This window comes from Notechis scutatus, chromosome 2 (genome assembly GCF_049901735.1).
Source record: "Notechis scutatus isolate UNSWTSFEM ecotype Mainland chromosome 2, rNotScu1.2, whole genome shotgun sequence".
Lineage (NCBI taxonomy): Eukaryota > Metazoa > Chordata > Lepidosauria > Squamata > Elapidae > Notechis > Notechis scutatus.
In genome coordinates this window covers 12,493,199-12,509,231 of record NC_142010.1, presented here as the reverse complement: position 1 = coordinate 12,509,231, position 16,033 = coordinate 12,493,199, and the positions used below count along the sequence as shown (strand labels likewise).

At 42.7% G+C, this 16,033-nt stretch overlaps 1 protein-coding gene across 1 annotated transcript in view; it reads left to right on the top strand.

Moving 5' to 3' along the window:
- RGL2 (ral guanine nucleotide dissociation stimulator like 2) overlaps window positions 1–16,033 on the top strand; it is a 35,075-nt gene that overhangs the window by 17,854 nt on the left and 1,188 nt on the right. The window contains 1 exon segment of the mRNA XM_087954133.1: window positions 14,219–14,332. Within this exon segment, the coding sequence (XP_087810259.1) occupies window positions 14,219–14,332 (114 nt within the window).

Sequence of the window (16,033 nt, the reverse complement as noted above, 5' to 3'; positions counted from 1 at the left end):
TTATGACAGTTACAGTGTCCCGAATTCCTGGGATCCCCTTTTGCGATCTCCCGACAAGCAAAAGTCAAGGGTGGAGCCAGACTCAACAACCAGGTTACTCACTCAACAACTGCAGTGATTCACTTGAGGGACGTAGCAAGGAAAGGTGTAGAAATGGGCCGAAATTCACTCATCTCGCTTAGCAACAGGAATTTTGACCTTGGTTATGGTCGTAAGTCAAAGACTACCAGTATTTATTAGTTTTATTAAATTGACATGCCGTCCGTCTCTCTGATAGGGTAGGCAGGTTACAGACGATAAAAAGATAAATAAATAAGCAATTATTTTTTTAAAAAAAAACTAAGCAAACCGCCATGTTTGTAGTTTAGCTCTCTAGGTGTCAGGTGGTGCTCCATTCAAAATTCAAGAAAGAAATACTTAGACTCTTTAGATTAGAGAAAAGATATCTTTTACTGAAAATGAAGTGGTAGCATCAGTAGAATTCTAAATCTGAGAAATTAGGTGCGCAGATCACATATACAAAGTGATGAAGTTGTTCCCACCCCCCATAGTTCAAATGATTCTTCCAATTAAAAGTTGTGAATATGATCATGTGGACATCTTCAGGTGGTGATGAGGTCTCTGTCCGTTGACCTTGGCATATTTTGATAAAGATTTGCAGCTGCACAGAGAAAAGAAAGCTAAGCGAGAAATAGAAACCTAAGCAGGAATTTATACTCCCCCTCTCCTCATTTACATAACACAAGAATGTAACACCTCCAGCTCTCTTCCCAGACGTTGCCCCCTCCTCCCCCCGTTACTTATGGCAGCCAAAAGATGCAAAGTAGTAGTAGAAGATCTTGAAGGCTGACATTCGGCCCTCCTAGAAAAAAAGACGTTAGTCCTGCAAGAGAAAAAGAAACATAAAAGATACTAATTAACAATCATTTCTAGGGTTTATCAGGATACTTTGTGCGAAAGTCTTTGATCAGCTTAGGGGCTCTAACATCCTTTTCATAGACCCACTCAGCTTGGGAAGAAGGGAAATGTTTCCAAGCTACGAGGTATTGGAGCTGACCCCTCCATTTACGAGAGTCCAGAATTTCTTTAACTTCAAAATGTTGTTCACCTTCAATCAGCAATGGTATAGGAGGATCAGTCTGGGTTGGTCTCAGACCAGAAGTGTGTTCAGGTTTTAACAAGCTAACATGGAAAACCGGATGGATTCGTCGAAGAGTTTTTGGTAGTTTCAATTGGACTGTCACAGGATTTACGATCCGTTCAATTGTGAAAGGATATTTAGGACCAAGTTTCTTTGACTTTTGAGTGGTTTGTAGGTATTTGGTGGACAAGAAAACTTTGTCACCCACTTGATAAGGTTTCTGTGGAGTTCTCTTTTTATCTGCAAATGAGATTGATGTGCCTCATCTAATGCTTTACAAGCAACTGGCCAATTAAGTTGGAGTTGAGATATCCATTCGTCTAATGACTGGATGTTAGGCCTTTCACGAGGAAGCTCAGGTATGGGTACAAAATCTTGTCCTGACGCCACTTTAAAGGGGGTAAATCCAGTACTACTATGTACAGAATTGTTGTATGCCACTTCGGCAAATGGCAATAAGTCAGCCCAATTATCCTGTTGATAATTTATGTAACATCTAAGGTATTGTTCTAGCACTGCGTTAGTCCTCTCAAAGGCCCCATTGGTTTGGGGATGGTGGGCAGAGCTTAAGCCCTGGGCGGAGCCTATTAACTTCAGGAACTCCCTCCAAAAGTTCGAGGTGAATTGAACCCCTCGGTCAGAAATTATACGTTCAGGAACGCCATGTAGTCTATAGATATGTAGTATAAATAGTTTAGCCAACGATTTTGCAGAAGGAATCTTAGAGCAAGGTATGAAATGTGCTTGTTTGGAAAACAAATCGGTTACTACCCAAATAACCGTGTTTCTGGTGCTCTCGGGTAATTCTACTATAAAGTCCATAGAGATTTCCTTCCACGGAGCCGTTGGCCTAGCCACATTTTGTAACAGCCCTGCTGGCTTACCAGGAGGCCTCTTTGCTGATGCGCAAACTGAGCAGCTAGCCATATAAGTTTCAATGTCTTTCTTCAACGTAGGCCACCAGAATTGTCACTTAATGAGGTGTAAGGTTTTCATGAATCCAAAATGACCAGCCGCTTTAGAGTCATGAGCTTGTTGTAATATTTGGCTTCTCGGTGTCTCTGGTACATACAACTTTGTTCCCATCCAGGCCAAACCATCTCTAACTGTACAGTTATTCGAATGAGCCAGGAACCAATCATCAAGTTTTATGGCTTCTTTTAATTGTGCCGTCAAATCATTCGATAAATCCACTTCTTGTTTCTTCTTTTGAGCTCTAGTGACCACTGGGGTGGCTAGCTGTTTGGTTGAGACAATCGGCCATATCACTTCCTGGTGAACACTGTTATATTGAGGCAGTCTAGATAAAGCCTCCGCCATAAAAATTCCTCCCCCCCCGGAATGTACTTCAAGAAGAAGTTAAACCGCTTAAAGTACTGGGCCCAGCGAACTTGTTTAGGAGACAGTTTTCGAGGCGTTTTTAAGGCTTCCAAATTCTTATGGTCAGTCCATACCTCAAATGGGTGTTTCGCTCCTTCCAAGAAATGTCTCCAAGTCAATAGAGCCCAGCGAACTGCAAAAGCTTCTTTTTCCCAGACGGCCCACCTTCTTTCGGTTTCGGTTAGTTTACAGGAGGTGTAGGCACAGGGTTGTAAAGTTCCCTTCTCATTGATTTGAAGTAATACCGCTCCAACGGCCACATCACTCGCATCGGCTTGGATCACGAAAGGAGCATCCATGTCCGGGTGCTTTAGCACTGGTTCTGCAGCGAAGAGTCGTTTCAGCTTTTCAAAGGCGGCTTGGGACTCCATGGACCACTCCAACGGCTTGCTAGGCCTTGGCTTCGCCTCACCTTTAGTTTTTAAGAGATTGGTGATAGGCATTGCTATCTTAGCAAAAGACGGGATAAATTGCTGGTAAAAGTTGGCGAATCCCAAGAAGTTTTGAAGTTGTTTTCGGGTGTGTGGGGGGGCCCACTCCAACACAGCCCGCACCTTCCCTGGATCCATTTCAATGCCCTCATGTGAAATGCGATACCCCAAATAGTCGATTTTCTCTTGATGGAACTCACATTTGGATAGTTTAGCATACAACTTAGCAGCTCGCAGTTTCTGTAGCACTGATCGCACTAATTTCACATGTTCATCCGAAGTTTCCGTGTAGATAAGGATGTCATCAAGGTAAACCAAAAACCCCTTGTATAAATGTTCATGTAACACCTGATTGATCATCTGCATGAATACAGTTGGAGCCCCTTGTAGGCCAAATGGGAAAACGTTGAACTGGAAACAACCCATTGGGCAGTTAAAAGCGGTTTTCCACTCATCTCCTTCCTTAATTCGAATTCAGTAGTACGCTTCTCTCAAGTCCAGCTTCGTGAAAATTTTCCCCTTAGCCAGGTGGGCCAGCATGTCCTTCATCAGGGGGAGGGGTACACGTTTTCCACGGAAATTGCGTTCAAATTTCTATAGTCCACTACCAAACGCTTGGAGCCATCTTTCTTTTCACGGAACAGCACTGGGGCCTCTACCCGGGGTCTAGCGGGTTGGATGAAACCACGTTCCAAATTTTTATCGATAAACAATGTCAGCTCTTCTAATTCCCGTGGTGTCATCGAATATAGCTTCAGTTTTGGGAGTGTCACCCCAGGTAAAATTTCAATACTACAATCTGTTGACCGATGAGGGGGGAGCTCATCTGCGGCCTTTTCACTTAACACTTCCTTTAAGTCCCAATATTCCTTCAGAATTTTTTCCTCCCCCTCCAAGCCCTCGGTACCTGTGGAAGCTAACTCAACCGGATTCTGAAGCTTCTGCTGAGATCGCCCCTCCCTTTCCAGTCGCTGATTGGTGCGTATGTGCAATGACCCCTTCCTCCAGTTCACATGGGGGTTCCACTTCCGGAGCCATGGCAATCCCAGTATTAACGGTTGCTCCATCCCAGGGGCCACAATAAAACACAGAGTCTCTTTATGCTCTCCCATGGTCATATCTAGGGGTTCCGTTATGAAACATGCAGGGCAACCTCCCGCCACTGATCCATCCAATTGACAAAAGGCTATGGGCGTTTTTAAAGTTTTCAGTCTTATGCCCATTTCCTCAACTACTCTCGTGTTGATTACACACCTCGTGCACCCAGAGTCTAGTAAGGCTGGCATCTCCCCTTCGGCCCCTGAAGTGGGTACCCTCAATTTTACTGGAATGGTCATGGGGTGCTTGTTTGGACTTACCAGGAAGTCATCTTCCGAGTCAGATTCACTTTCTTCAGAGGAGGTCGGAGGTCCCAGCTCCTCTCCTCCCGGAGGGGCGACCTCTACAACCTCCCTCGTCTTTAGCGCGGTTTCGCGAGGCCTCGCTGGGGGGTTTTCAGGTTTCCTCCCTCCTTTTGGCACCCCCTTTGGATTCAGCTTGACCCTGCAGTCCGCAGCCCGGTGACCTTCCTTCCCACATCGGAAACAGGCAGTGGATTTGGGTCTTGCCGTCACTCCTCCCTTCGGGGGCTTTGGGGTCTCTTGGAAACGTGGGGGGGGGGAGGCTTGCTCCACCCAGAGCCTCCCCGGCATCTGCTTCGGGTCAAATCTATTTCCACCTCTTCTGCCAGCAAATACCACATCTGCAAGTCATTGGGGTCCCTTCTGGAAATGCATCTCTGGTATACGTCTTCATTTAGACCATCTTTAAATGCTTCTATCAGGGCTCCCTGGGACCAGCCTCAGATATGGTACGCCAGCTGTCTAAACTCTTGGGTGTAATCAGCCACTGACCTCCTGCCTTGATTTATGGTTTTCATTCTGATCCTGGCCTTTAGCTCTGCCAGTGGGTCCTCAAATCTTGCCCGCAGCGCGGTCATGAATACGTTATAATTCAGCAGTTGGGGGGACTTTATTATACAAAGTCACCATCCACTCTGCAGCTATTCCCTCCAGAGCCCTGGTAACACATCTCACTTTGGCTGCTTCTGAGGTAAATTCCTCTCCATATTCTTCCATATAGCTCCAAACTTGTGCTAGGAAGAAACCCAAGTCTTTGGGATTTCCCCCAAATTTCACTTCTAACGGAGGCAGCTTGAGGGCTCTGCGCCTTCTAGGAATCACACCTCCCGCTGGGGGCCCCGGGGCTGCAGCTGGCTGCTGCGCTGGCTCAGGCTGATTTATGGGAGTAGGGGCAGCTTGGCTGCCTCTGGCTGAGGCTGCTCCCCCTTCCCCTTCATACCTTTGTGCAGCATGGGGTTGTCCAAACGCCTCATTGAGGAGTTGCCTGGCTTGGTCCAGTAAAAGATCTCTCCTTTCCCTCTCTTGCCATGGCTCCTCTCTTCCACGCCGTCGGGTAGTGGTGATTCCAGGAAGGGGGGGGGCTCTTCTGGATCCTTCCAGCCAACCCCCAACGACCATCTGGGCTTCCCAACTGGGATCTCTTCCAGGTTGAGCTCCGCTAGCAATTCAGCTGCTGGCACCTCCAGTATCAGCAAAGAAGGTTGCCCTCCCATAGCGCCCAGGTCCTCCTGGTCACTAACTGGAGATGACATGATGTTCAGACCCCCTCGGAAGAAACTGGATATTTTCTCCGGGTGGGCTGGTGGTGAGATTCAGAATAATGTCAGGTGGTGCTCCATTCAAAATTCAAGAAAGAAATACTTAGACTCTTTTGATAAGAGAAAAGATATCTTTTACTGAAAATGAAGTGGTAGCATCAGTAGAATTCTGAATCTGAGAAATTAGGCGCGCAGATCACATATACAAAGTGATGGAAATGTTCCCACCCCCCATAGTTCAAATGATTCTTCCAATTAAAAGTTGTGAATATGGGACTTCCGGTGGCAAGGCAAGGATGAACAGAGGGGCAGAAATCCGCTCGCGGTTTCAGCTAACCTCTTCTTGAGTTTGGTGCAATCTTTTGGGGTGCTCGAGTCCTGGAGAGACCCGTGCCTGTGTGGGGTAACCTCGGACTGTAGTGTGGGGAAGGCAACCCCCCTGCAATGAAGAGGAAGCCCTCCAGAGCCCAACGATCAAGAACAGCCCCCTGTCAATGGAGGCTCCGAAGTCCGGACTGCCACCAATGCGAAGGAAAGAGTGAGTGACAGTTTGCAAGTTCGTTGGGAAAGAGAGTGGTGGTAAAAGTTAGTGGCGGAGAGGAAAATTGGAAGAGCACAGATTGACTTTAGGCTGTTACATACTGTATGAGCGTCTGTCGGGAGCCCTAAGAGAAAGCGGCTAAAAGTGAACTTGACAAGTGAAAGTGAAGGGGCTCGGCAGACGGAAGAGAGATGGAAATAACAAAGATTTAAAGAGGAATTTAGAAGACCAGCATCAGGAAGTGACTGGAAAGATTTAGTTAGTATTTGCATTTGGACAGACTCTATTAAACCGGAGCCAGAAAGCAGAACGAAGCTGATCGGGGAACGAAAAAAGACAGAGCGGCGCCATAGGCAGTATTTAGAACGCTGAAGTGGCTACAACAAAGTAACAGATTTAACTGACTGAACGGATACAATTTATTCAACAAACCTCTGGGAACTTGAGAATACTGCTCTATTTGAGGAGACAGTTCTTTTTCTCTCTTTGAAGGAAATCGGGACAATTGAATTAAGGAACGCTAAAATACAAAGTAAAATCGGAAGCCTTTGAATGAGTGGGAACGCTGCTTAATCATAGCTGTTACTCAGCAACTTTTCATCTCCCATTTCCGGTGTGCTTGAAGTGAAAGCCCCCAAATTGAAAAGTGAAAACTAAAAATCCTATCTCCAGAGCTTCCCTTCTCTTTTTTTTACTCTCTTCTTTGTGTATACATTTACTTAAAATATTCTCCCTTCCTTTCTATTAGTTGACGTTATGTTGAATTATGCTGTTTTTTTAATTTTCTCTCGATAAATATGCATATTTAGTAAAGAAATATTAGATTGTTAAAATATTGGATTAATTAATATAGCTAAGTTAATAATAATAGAGATTGTTATATTTTGAATGGGAATATAGGGGAGACAGTAAGAACATTAAGTATTAGTTATTTAACAATTTTAGAGCTCTCTAGATTAATATCATAATTCATTGTGTGACTATATCTATGAATGTAATATATTTTGTAGTTAAGGTTACTTTACATTTAAGTTAAATCGGAGAAATACATATATATCTTACCAATTAGTTAAGAATATAGTTATTTAACAGATTGATAGATTTTGGTCAATTTTAGTAATAGAGCCAAGAACACTGAATGCCAATTTGGAATAATATATATAGCATTGTACAACAACAAAAACAAATCTTAAAGGAAATGACTTCTACAACTACCACAGCATTGAAATCTGGTAGAAAGGTCAACCCCACAATAACAACTACCTTGGCAACAACTTCACCTATGGCACAAAAAACAATAGAGGAAACACTACCAATAGAGAAGCAAACTAGCATCTCGAATGCTAACATTCAAGCAATGTTTCTAACTTTACAGGACTCATTGACAAAACTGCAGGAAACAATGACTAAGAACCACAGTGAAACAAGAGCAGATATTAATGAACCGAAGGAAGAGATGGGGAAATTAAAGGCAGAAATGAAAGCGGACATCTGTAAAGTAGAGGATAAAGTGGGAGTATTGCAGCAGGCCTTGGAGAAAAATGAAGTTATAATAAAAGAGGTAGAGAAAAGAACTGAACGAACGGAAAGGGAATTACAAAGGGTGGATGATCTAAAAAACGCGAGCAAAGAAATGGAGGACTCATTAGTCCTTCTAGAGATGGACAAGGCAGCAACTTACTTAAGATTTCAAAATGTGGCGGAATCAAAAGAAGAAGACCTGGAATACTTGATGGCAGAAATACTGGCCGGTCTACTGAAGAAGGACAAAGATGACATTCAAAAAGAGTTTGATGAAGTTTACCAGGTCAGTACAAATTACGCAAGACGCCACAAATGCTCTAGAGAAGTCCACATACGATTCACTAGAAGATGTGTCCGAGATATGATATATAGAACCTCTAGAGATAAAACAATAATGTATAAAGGTAAAGAAATTGTGATCCTTAAACAGATACTGAGAAGAGTAAAGGAACAAAGGCGTGATTATAAGTTTCTGGCAGCTTATTTAAACCAAAAAAGAATTACATTCAAATGGCTTATTCCAGAAGGGATGCTAGTGTCGTGGAAAGAGAGGAAAATTAAAATAGACACTATGGAAAAAGCTCAGGACTTTTATGAACAGATGGTGGGCCCGCAGGAGCAAAGTAGTAGGGAGGAATTGGAAACAAATTCTCAGGAAGAATATGGTGGACACAAAAATAGAACCGAAACTGTAGGGAACCAAGAGAACACTCATTTACAACAAAAGACAGAAGGAACCACACAAACACAAACACAAGGAGAGATAGGAATTGTTACACGACAAAGAGCAAAACAGAACTAAATAAATGGGAGAAGAAAAAAAATTACTATCAATAAATATAAATGGTTTAAATTCGACAAATAAAAGAAAAAGGATATTAACTAAATTAATCAAACAAAATGCCGATATAATATGCCTACAAGAAACTCATATAAAGAACGAACTTCCGGTTTGTCGGCTTCGGTAGCGGCAGGGATTCGCGATACTGCGCGATCCCTGCGGCGCTAGCCGTTTTGGTGCCTCCGATCCGGACGGGTTTGGAGGCTAAGGCTGCCCTGCAGGGGCAGCCAAAGTTAGGGGGGATCCGGAGAGGGGTTTGGGGGTGTTGCAGACCCCCTCCCCGGCCGGCAAAACCCCCTTCTCTCAAGACGGTGGAGCGGCGGTCTGTAATGGCCGCCACAAAGAAGCCGGCAGCTGGGTAAGATTGTGCAGGAGGAAGAGGAGAAAGTTTCTGAAGAGAAAGTTTTTCTTGGCTGACCCAGGACTTTAAGATACATTCAACATCCTGAAAACTATGGCTTTTTGAATGATACTTTGTTTCCAGAAGAGAATTATAAGCGGCAAATTTGAGGTGCTGAAAAGGAAAGTTTTACTCTCCTTCCCTATGGAATCAACAAATGGATATTGAGAAACCTGTCTTTTTATAGAAGGTAAAAATTTGGCTTTTTGTGATAAGTGGGAAGGGAGAGGACAAAATATATATATATATATATATATATATTAAGATCTTGTTGGAGGAGATGCCTTAAGGATTTGGAGACTGAAATTTATTGCAATAAGGCTTTAAAATACAGATTGGGCTTTTCTTTTTTTCTTAATTGATATTACCCCAGGAAGAAAAAGTGAGAACTTTGTTTTGGCTTGGACTGATTGATGAATTTGGGACTGTTCTAACTTTTGAAACATCTTGGTTGTTTTAAGAAGAAAAGAAAAAAAAGAAAAGAAAAGATTTATAATGGCTTTATCTGTTGATGAACTGAGAAAAGAATATGGAAAAATAAAAAAAGAAGGCAAGGACGCTGTGAAAGAAGCCTTTCTCTTTTTAGAAATGGTGCTTGCTATTTATCAACAAACACAACAACAGATGGAGGTAGCAGAAGAAGAAGAAGAAGAAGATGCCATCTTTAATGAATCCCAAAACTTAATTAAGAAAGAAAGGAGAAAGAGAGGAAGGAAAATGAAGGACTTAAGACTTAAAAAAACACCCAAGAAAGAGAAAAATAAGATGCAAAATCAATACAATGTTAGAAAGCAAAAGAAAAAAGGAATACAACAGAGAAGGGAAGCTAACAAGGCAGAGGTTAGGAGGGGGGGGGGGTAAGAAGGCCAGGTGGGATAAGAAAAGAAGGGAAAAGGGGGGGGAAAGCCACAAAGGTTTGAAACAAGAGGAATTTTTTTTAGGGACAAAGGGTAATGTATAATTTCTTTAAAAAAGATTTTGCAAGGTACATAAGATGGTACTGTAGCATTTGTATTAGAAATAGAAAACTAGAATGTTATAAGAATTAATAAGAGATTAAAATATTGAAATGTTTAGTAATGATAGATTTTAAAATTTAATAAAATATCAAAGGGAATGCTTAGAATATTGAGTTTAATTAAAGAGTTTAATTGACTATGGTGTTGATGTTCTAAACTTATTATTGTAGCATTTGTTTTTGAAAAAGAACTGGAATGTTACAAGATTCAGTATTTAGATTTATTATTTAATTAAGTATTTAATCATTTTGGATTTATTATTTTTCTTTTTAAAAGTTAGTAGATAGAATGTACTAAGCAGAATCAGATTGGGTATTAGGTGTTATTTTAAATGTTAATTTAGGGGGATGATAGAAATGCATCATACTCTGATTAGTGATTTCAGGAGAAATCCTTTTTTTTTTTTTTCACTATAGGGAATGAGACAAATGGATAATTTGGAAAGAATGAACAAAAGATACAAATATAATGACTTAAATTAAAATGAATTAAATAAAATAGAATTAAGAAGAGTGAAATGTGGGGATAAGCTATATAGAAGATATAGAATGGTAAATAAAATAGGTAATGGCATATAAGATGAGCATGAACTTAATTGAAGTCCATATAGAGAGAGGTATCTGGGGCCAAGTTACTTTCTTAAAAGATGTTTTATATTTTTGTGTTTTGTGTGTTTATGTATGTGGGAGAATTAATAAAACCTTGGAGGAATGTAGGATGAGAATAACGGTAACCAAGTCAGAGAGAAATAGATGATAATTATAAATTGGATAAATATAGAGAAAAATAATAATAATAATGAAATTGAATAAGAGTAAAGAGAAATAAGGAGAAATTTGATAAGAGATATTTGTATGTTCATATGGAAATGGTGTAAAACAGAATTATGTTGTATAAAATAATGTTTTATTCGACTTGTAAAATTTATAATGGAAAGAGGTTTATGTATTTAATGGTTAATGATGGTTTGTGTGTCTTTAAAATTAATAAAATTTGTTTTTTTTTTAAAAAAGAAACTCATATAAAGAAGAAAGATGAAAAATATTTAGAATGCCCAAAATTAGGAAAGTTATTTACCACACCAGCAGATGAGGGGAAAAAGAAAGGAATTGCAGTATATGTGAAAGAGGATTTGAAAGCGGAGCTAATATAGTCGGATTCGGAAGGAAGGACTCTGGGTTTGCAGATCTGGATTAATGACATTCCAATTCTCTTAGTAGTAATTTACGCCCCAAATGGAGATCAAAAAGAGTTTTTTAAACACCTATATGGAAAAATGGTTGGATTGCAAAAAAAGAAACATTTGTATTATAGGAGATTTCAACTCTATTGCTGATTATCAAAAAGACCACAGTAACGGCAGAAAGAATAAAAAGGGGAAGAGAGAGCTCCCCAAGATTTGTAGGGAAATGATGAAAGAGTTAAATCTGACAGATATATGGAGAAAACTACACCCTGAAAAAAGACAATTTACATTCTATTCAAATCCCCACCAAATATGGACACGGATTGATATGGCATGGATGAATGGGGAAATAGCAAACGAAATAAAAGAAGTGGAAATTTTGCCTAATGAATGGGCAGACCACAATCCAATTCAGATAATATGGAAGGGCAGGGCAAAACCAAAGAAAAGATGGACATTAAATACTCAATTAATAAGAGAGAAAAAATACATTAATAAATTAAAGGAGGAATTAAATTTTTTTAATAAAAGAAAATGATAATGGAGAAACCACGAAACAAAATATTTGGGATACAATGAAGGCGGTAATAAGAGGTATAACAATCTCTTATAATGCCAAGAGAAATAAGGAAAAATATTCCCAACAAAATAAATTACAACAAAGAATTAAGGAGCTAGAAACCCTACTACAGAATACCCCAAAAGATTCAAAACTGCAAAATCAGATAAGTATAGCTAAACACAAACTGAATTTAATTGAACAAGAGAAAATGATTACGAATTTGAATTTGACTAGACAAACCTATTTTGAACATGCCAACAAGCCAGGAAGATGGCTATCTTATAAATTAAAAAGAAAGAAAAGAGATTGATATATCAGTTAATAGATAGTAAGGGAGATATATACCAGGAAATAGAACAGAAAAAAGAAATCACTCATAAATATTTTGAAGATCTATACAAAAAAGAAGAAGTCAGTGAAGATAGAATAAGGAATTATTTAGATGAAGTGAAGGATAAGGCAATTGGGGAAGAAATGGTAGAACTACTAAATAAAGATATTACTGAATCAGAATTGAAATCAGCAATAAAGAACCAGAAAAATAACAAAACCCCGGGCCCAGATGGGATTCCAGGGGAGCTGTACAAGGTAATAGCAGAACAAATTGGACCACTTATGGTGGAAGTTTTTAATGATGTTTTACAGGCAGCTAGGATGCCGGACTCATGGAAGGGGGCGTTGATTTCGCTGATCCCGAAGGAGGATATGGATCCCAGATATATAAATAATTATAGGCCGAAAGCTAAGTGAGAAATAGAAACCTAAGCAGGAATTTATACTCCCCGCTCTCCTCATTTACACAACACAAGAATGTAACACCTCCAGCTCTCTTCCCAGACGTTGCCCCCTCCTCCCCCCATTACTTATGGCAGCCAAAAGATGCAAAGCAGTAGTAGAAGATCTTGAAGGCTGACACTGGATTTCAATCAATCCTGGCTGAGTTCCAGTTTTTAGCAAGCAGGGTTGAGCTCTTTTTCACCGACCAACCGGACCGCCATTCCACTTAGAGGTCCCTGTGTGGGGAAAGATTTGTCAGGAACAAAGTGTCTGTTTGCTTGACGAGGTTTACAGCGGAAGCTCTGACCTTTGAGGACTTGTGCCAGAACTGTTTTTGCTGAACAGGCGTGTATATCACTGATGACAGTCGTTATCTTATTAAACTCCTTTCTTTGGACTTAAGTTTTGGAACAGCTGCTTTTGGTTTTGTGTTGTTTGAACTTTGAAGGGGAGCCATAACAATAATGATATAGTGATATATGTAAAGAACAGGTGTATGTATATGACATAAATCAAAGGTTATGAAAAAGATCTTGCAAACTGTAAAAATAAGAATGCTTTTAACTTTTCTTTTTTTCTAATTTTTTCTTTTTCTTTCTTTTCTTTCGCTCATTTGTGTATGTATTGTTGGTTGGTTTTAAATGTAAAAACTAATAAATTATATTTTTAAAAAAGTTGTGAATATGATCATGTGGACATCTTCAGGTGGTGATGAGGCCTCTGTCTGTTGACCTTGGCATATTTTGATAAAGATTTGCAGCTGCGCAGAGAAAGAAAAGCTAAGCTGAGAAATAGAAACCTAAGCAGGAATTTATACTCCCCCCTCTCCTCATTTACACAACACAAGATGTAACACCTCAGCTCTCTTCCCAGACGTTGCCCCCTCCTCCCGCCATTACTTATGGCAGCCAAAAGATGCAAAGCAGTAGTAGAAGATCTTGAAGGCTGACACTGGGTTTCAATCAACCCTGGCTGAGTTCCAGTTTTTAGCAAGCAGGGTTGAGCTCTTTTCACCACCAACCGGACCGCCATTCCACTTAGAGGTCCCTGCAAGGGCTGCAGATGCTGGAACAAGCAGACCAAGCATGGGAAGGGGGCTGCTGTTGTGGTTTGCCGGCAACAGGTGCGGACGGCTGAGGCCTCTCGGAGAGCCAAGCCTCCGGATGAGGGCCTGCGTGTGCTGCAGGAATGGGGCCAGGACTATCGGAGAAGTGGGGTGCTCCTTTGAGGTTGTGGAGGCTGGCAGCAGTGACGCAGAAGACCCCAAGGAGCCTGTGCCCAGTGTGCGCATGTGCGCAGGGCTGCTTGAAGTAAAGAGCAGCTAAAGCAGCAAGGCAACTTGGGAGCAAGGTTGGAAGGTGATGATGGCCTCCCATAAGGGATAAAAGCCAGCCTTCAGGGTTGGCTTTGCAGGAAGCAAAGAAGTTTTTATGCTCAGAGTTCTTGTCCTCCAGTTTGTTTTTGGGAAACTTCTGGCTTGGGGATATTTATCTGCAATTAGTCTTTTGTTCTTGGCAGCCTTTTGCAACCTTGAATCTGGGTCAATGAGTTTTGAAAGACTCTTGGCTGTGAATGCACAGAATTCACAGCGTCGCATTAAAAGAGGTTTGCTTTTATACATACTTTGTGTTTGTTTAACAACGCTTGGTCAGAACAGGTGCCAATCTCTTGGCAAGTGCTGGGTGACATTTCTGCCTTTGGGGGGGAGGCATCAACGGGTCTGGCCGACTGACCCCTTTCTCCATCTTCCTCCCCAGGTAACAAGCCAGGATAAGGCCCCCCACCGTGGTGGCAAAGGTGCTGGAGAAACACAACCAGGACAAGAATCTGCACATGACTACGACTGGTGCAGCTGTTGCCGGATGGCCGAGGTGAGGAAGAGGGGAAGGGCCATCAGTGGGCTGGCCTGAACTGCCCCACAACGAGGGCCGGTGGTGTGTGTGAATGTGTTTTGGCCACTATGGAGCATTTTCTGGAAGTCACCCTGGCATGCTGGGGTCCCTGCAGATCTGGAGCAACATCTCTGCCACACAAGACTTGTGTTCAAGTTCAGATTTGAGAGGGCATCTCTGCGAGGCCTGTGTGTGTGGGTGGGGAGGGGGGTGTTGCAGGGGGGGGTTGTTGGGGAGGAGGGCGTGGGGTCTCTTCCTCCTTGATCCTCCCTCTCTCCCGCAAGAGCTGCCTCCTCCCATGGCAAACGCCTTTCACGCCAGGAACGGCTTGGCCTGACCTCCTGCTCGGCCCAAGGGTCGGGGCCTCAGGAAGACCCTCCCCTCCCACCCAGGAGCCCCGAGCCAGCCGATGGACATCAGCGCCCACCTTCCTCAAGATTCAAGGCCACTGGTCGTGGTGGATTGCCCGGCTCTTTTTTCTTGAGAGGGAGGAGTTTTGAGGGGGGGGACCTACGGTTTCGTTGTAACCCCAGGCCAAGACTGGGAGCCCACCCAGACATGGGGCTTCTTAGCAGCACCCCAGGTTGTGAAAATTCTGAGCCTGGGCTGCCTCAGAGGCCCAGAAGGCAGGAAGGATCGTGGGCTGAGAGGAATAGTTCGGGGTAAAGGTCCCTGGTGCTCTCCTCAGCTGACAGAAGGTGGGGCGGCAACCGTCCTGTTAAGTCAGAAGAGTCCTTATACCTCCAACTTGCCTCTAATGTCCAGCGTTCCTCGGCTGAGAAAACTTCCTAAGAACAGCCTTTTAAGTTTGAGGAACGCAGTCCAAAAAACAAAGTACATGCTAACTGTAACTAAAAATCCACACAAACCACACTGCAGCAATTAACGGGATATTGGTGGGTAGGAGAAGGAATTGCAGCCTTGAAAGGCCAACAAACACACACACAGTTGGGAAGATGCCAGGAACCCAGGTGAGCTCTTGACAAGATAACTCACGATTTGCTTCCAGAAACTTTGCTTTGTGCGCAAACTCCCTTTTAAATTTCGTGGCCCCAGCTGCATGATGAAGGGAATCAGGGCCCTTCTCCCCGAGGTCATGCAACCTTCCACATTGCTCCTTTCTCTGCCCCTCCCTGCATGGCCCAGAAGGAGAGGGTGGGCCTGTCTTCCTTGAATTCCCACTCCCTTTGCTCTACCTTCTCTCCTCTGCCTCAGCCCAGTCAGACTAAGTTCTCCTGCCTTTTTCTTCCCCAGCCAATGGAGCCATGCCCCGCCTCCCAGTCAGCTGCTCAGCCCCACCTTGTCAGATTCCTGACAGGGCATGATAGCTTTTATTAAGCTTTCCAAGGACAGTCTCTCTCCTGTAAGTGTGTGTGTGTGTACACCTGCACTCCTGTTCAGCAGAGCCTTTGCTGAGATACAACATATCAGAGGTGGTTGAGGTTTATTCCCCCATCCCCCCTGATGACTGCTCCTCCCAGAGTCTGTCAGTGCCCATTTTCTGGTCCTCCTTCCCTCAAGTGGTGGGAGCTGGGTTGTTTTTTGGGGAGGGGGTCACAAGGTTGTGGGTGAAGCTGTTGACCAGGGTGGGCCATCTCCCCAAGAAGGGTGCGTCCTGCATGGCTGGAGATCCCTGGATCCTCTGGGATCTTCCTGGATCCGGTGGCCTTGGCTTAGGGG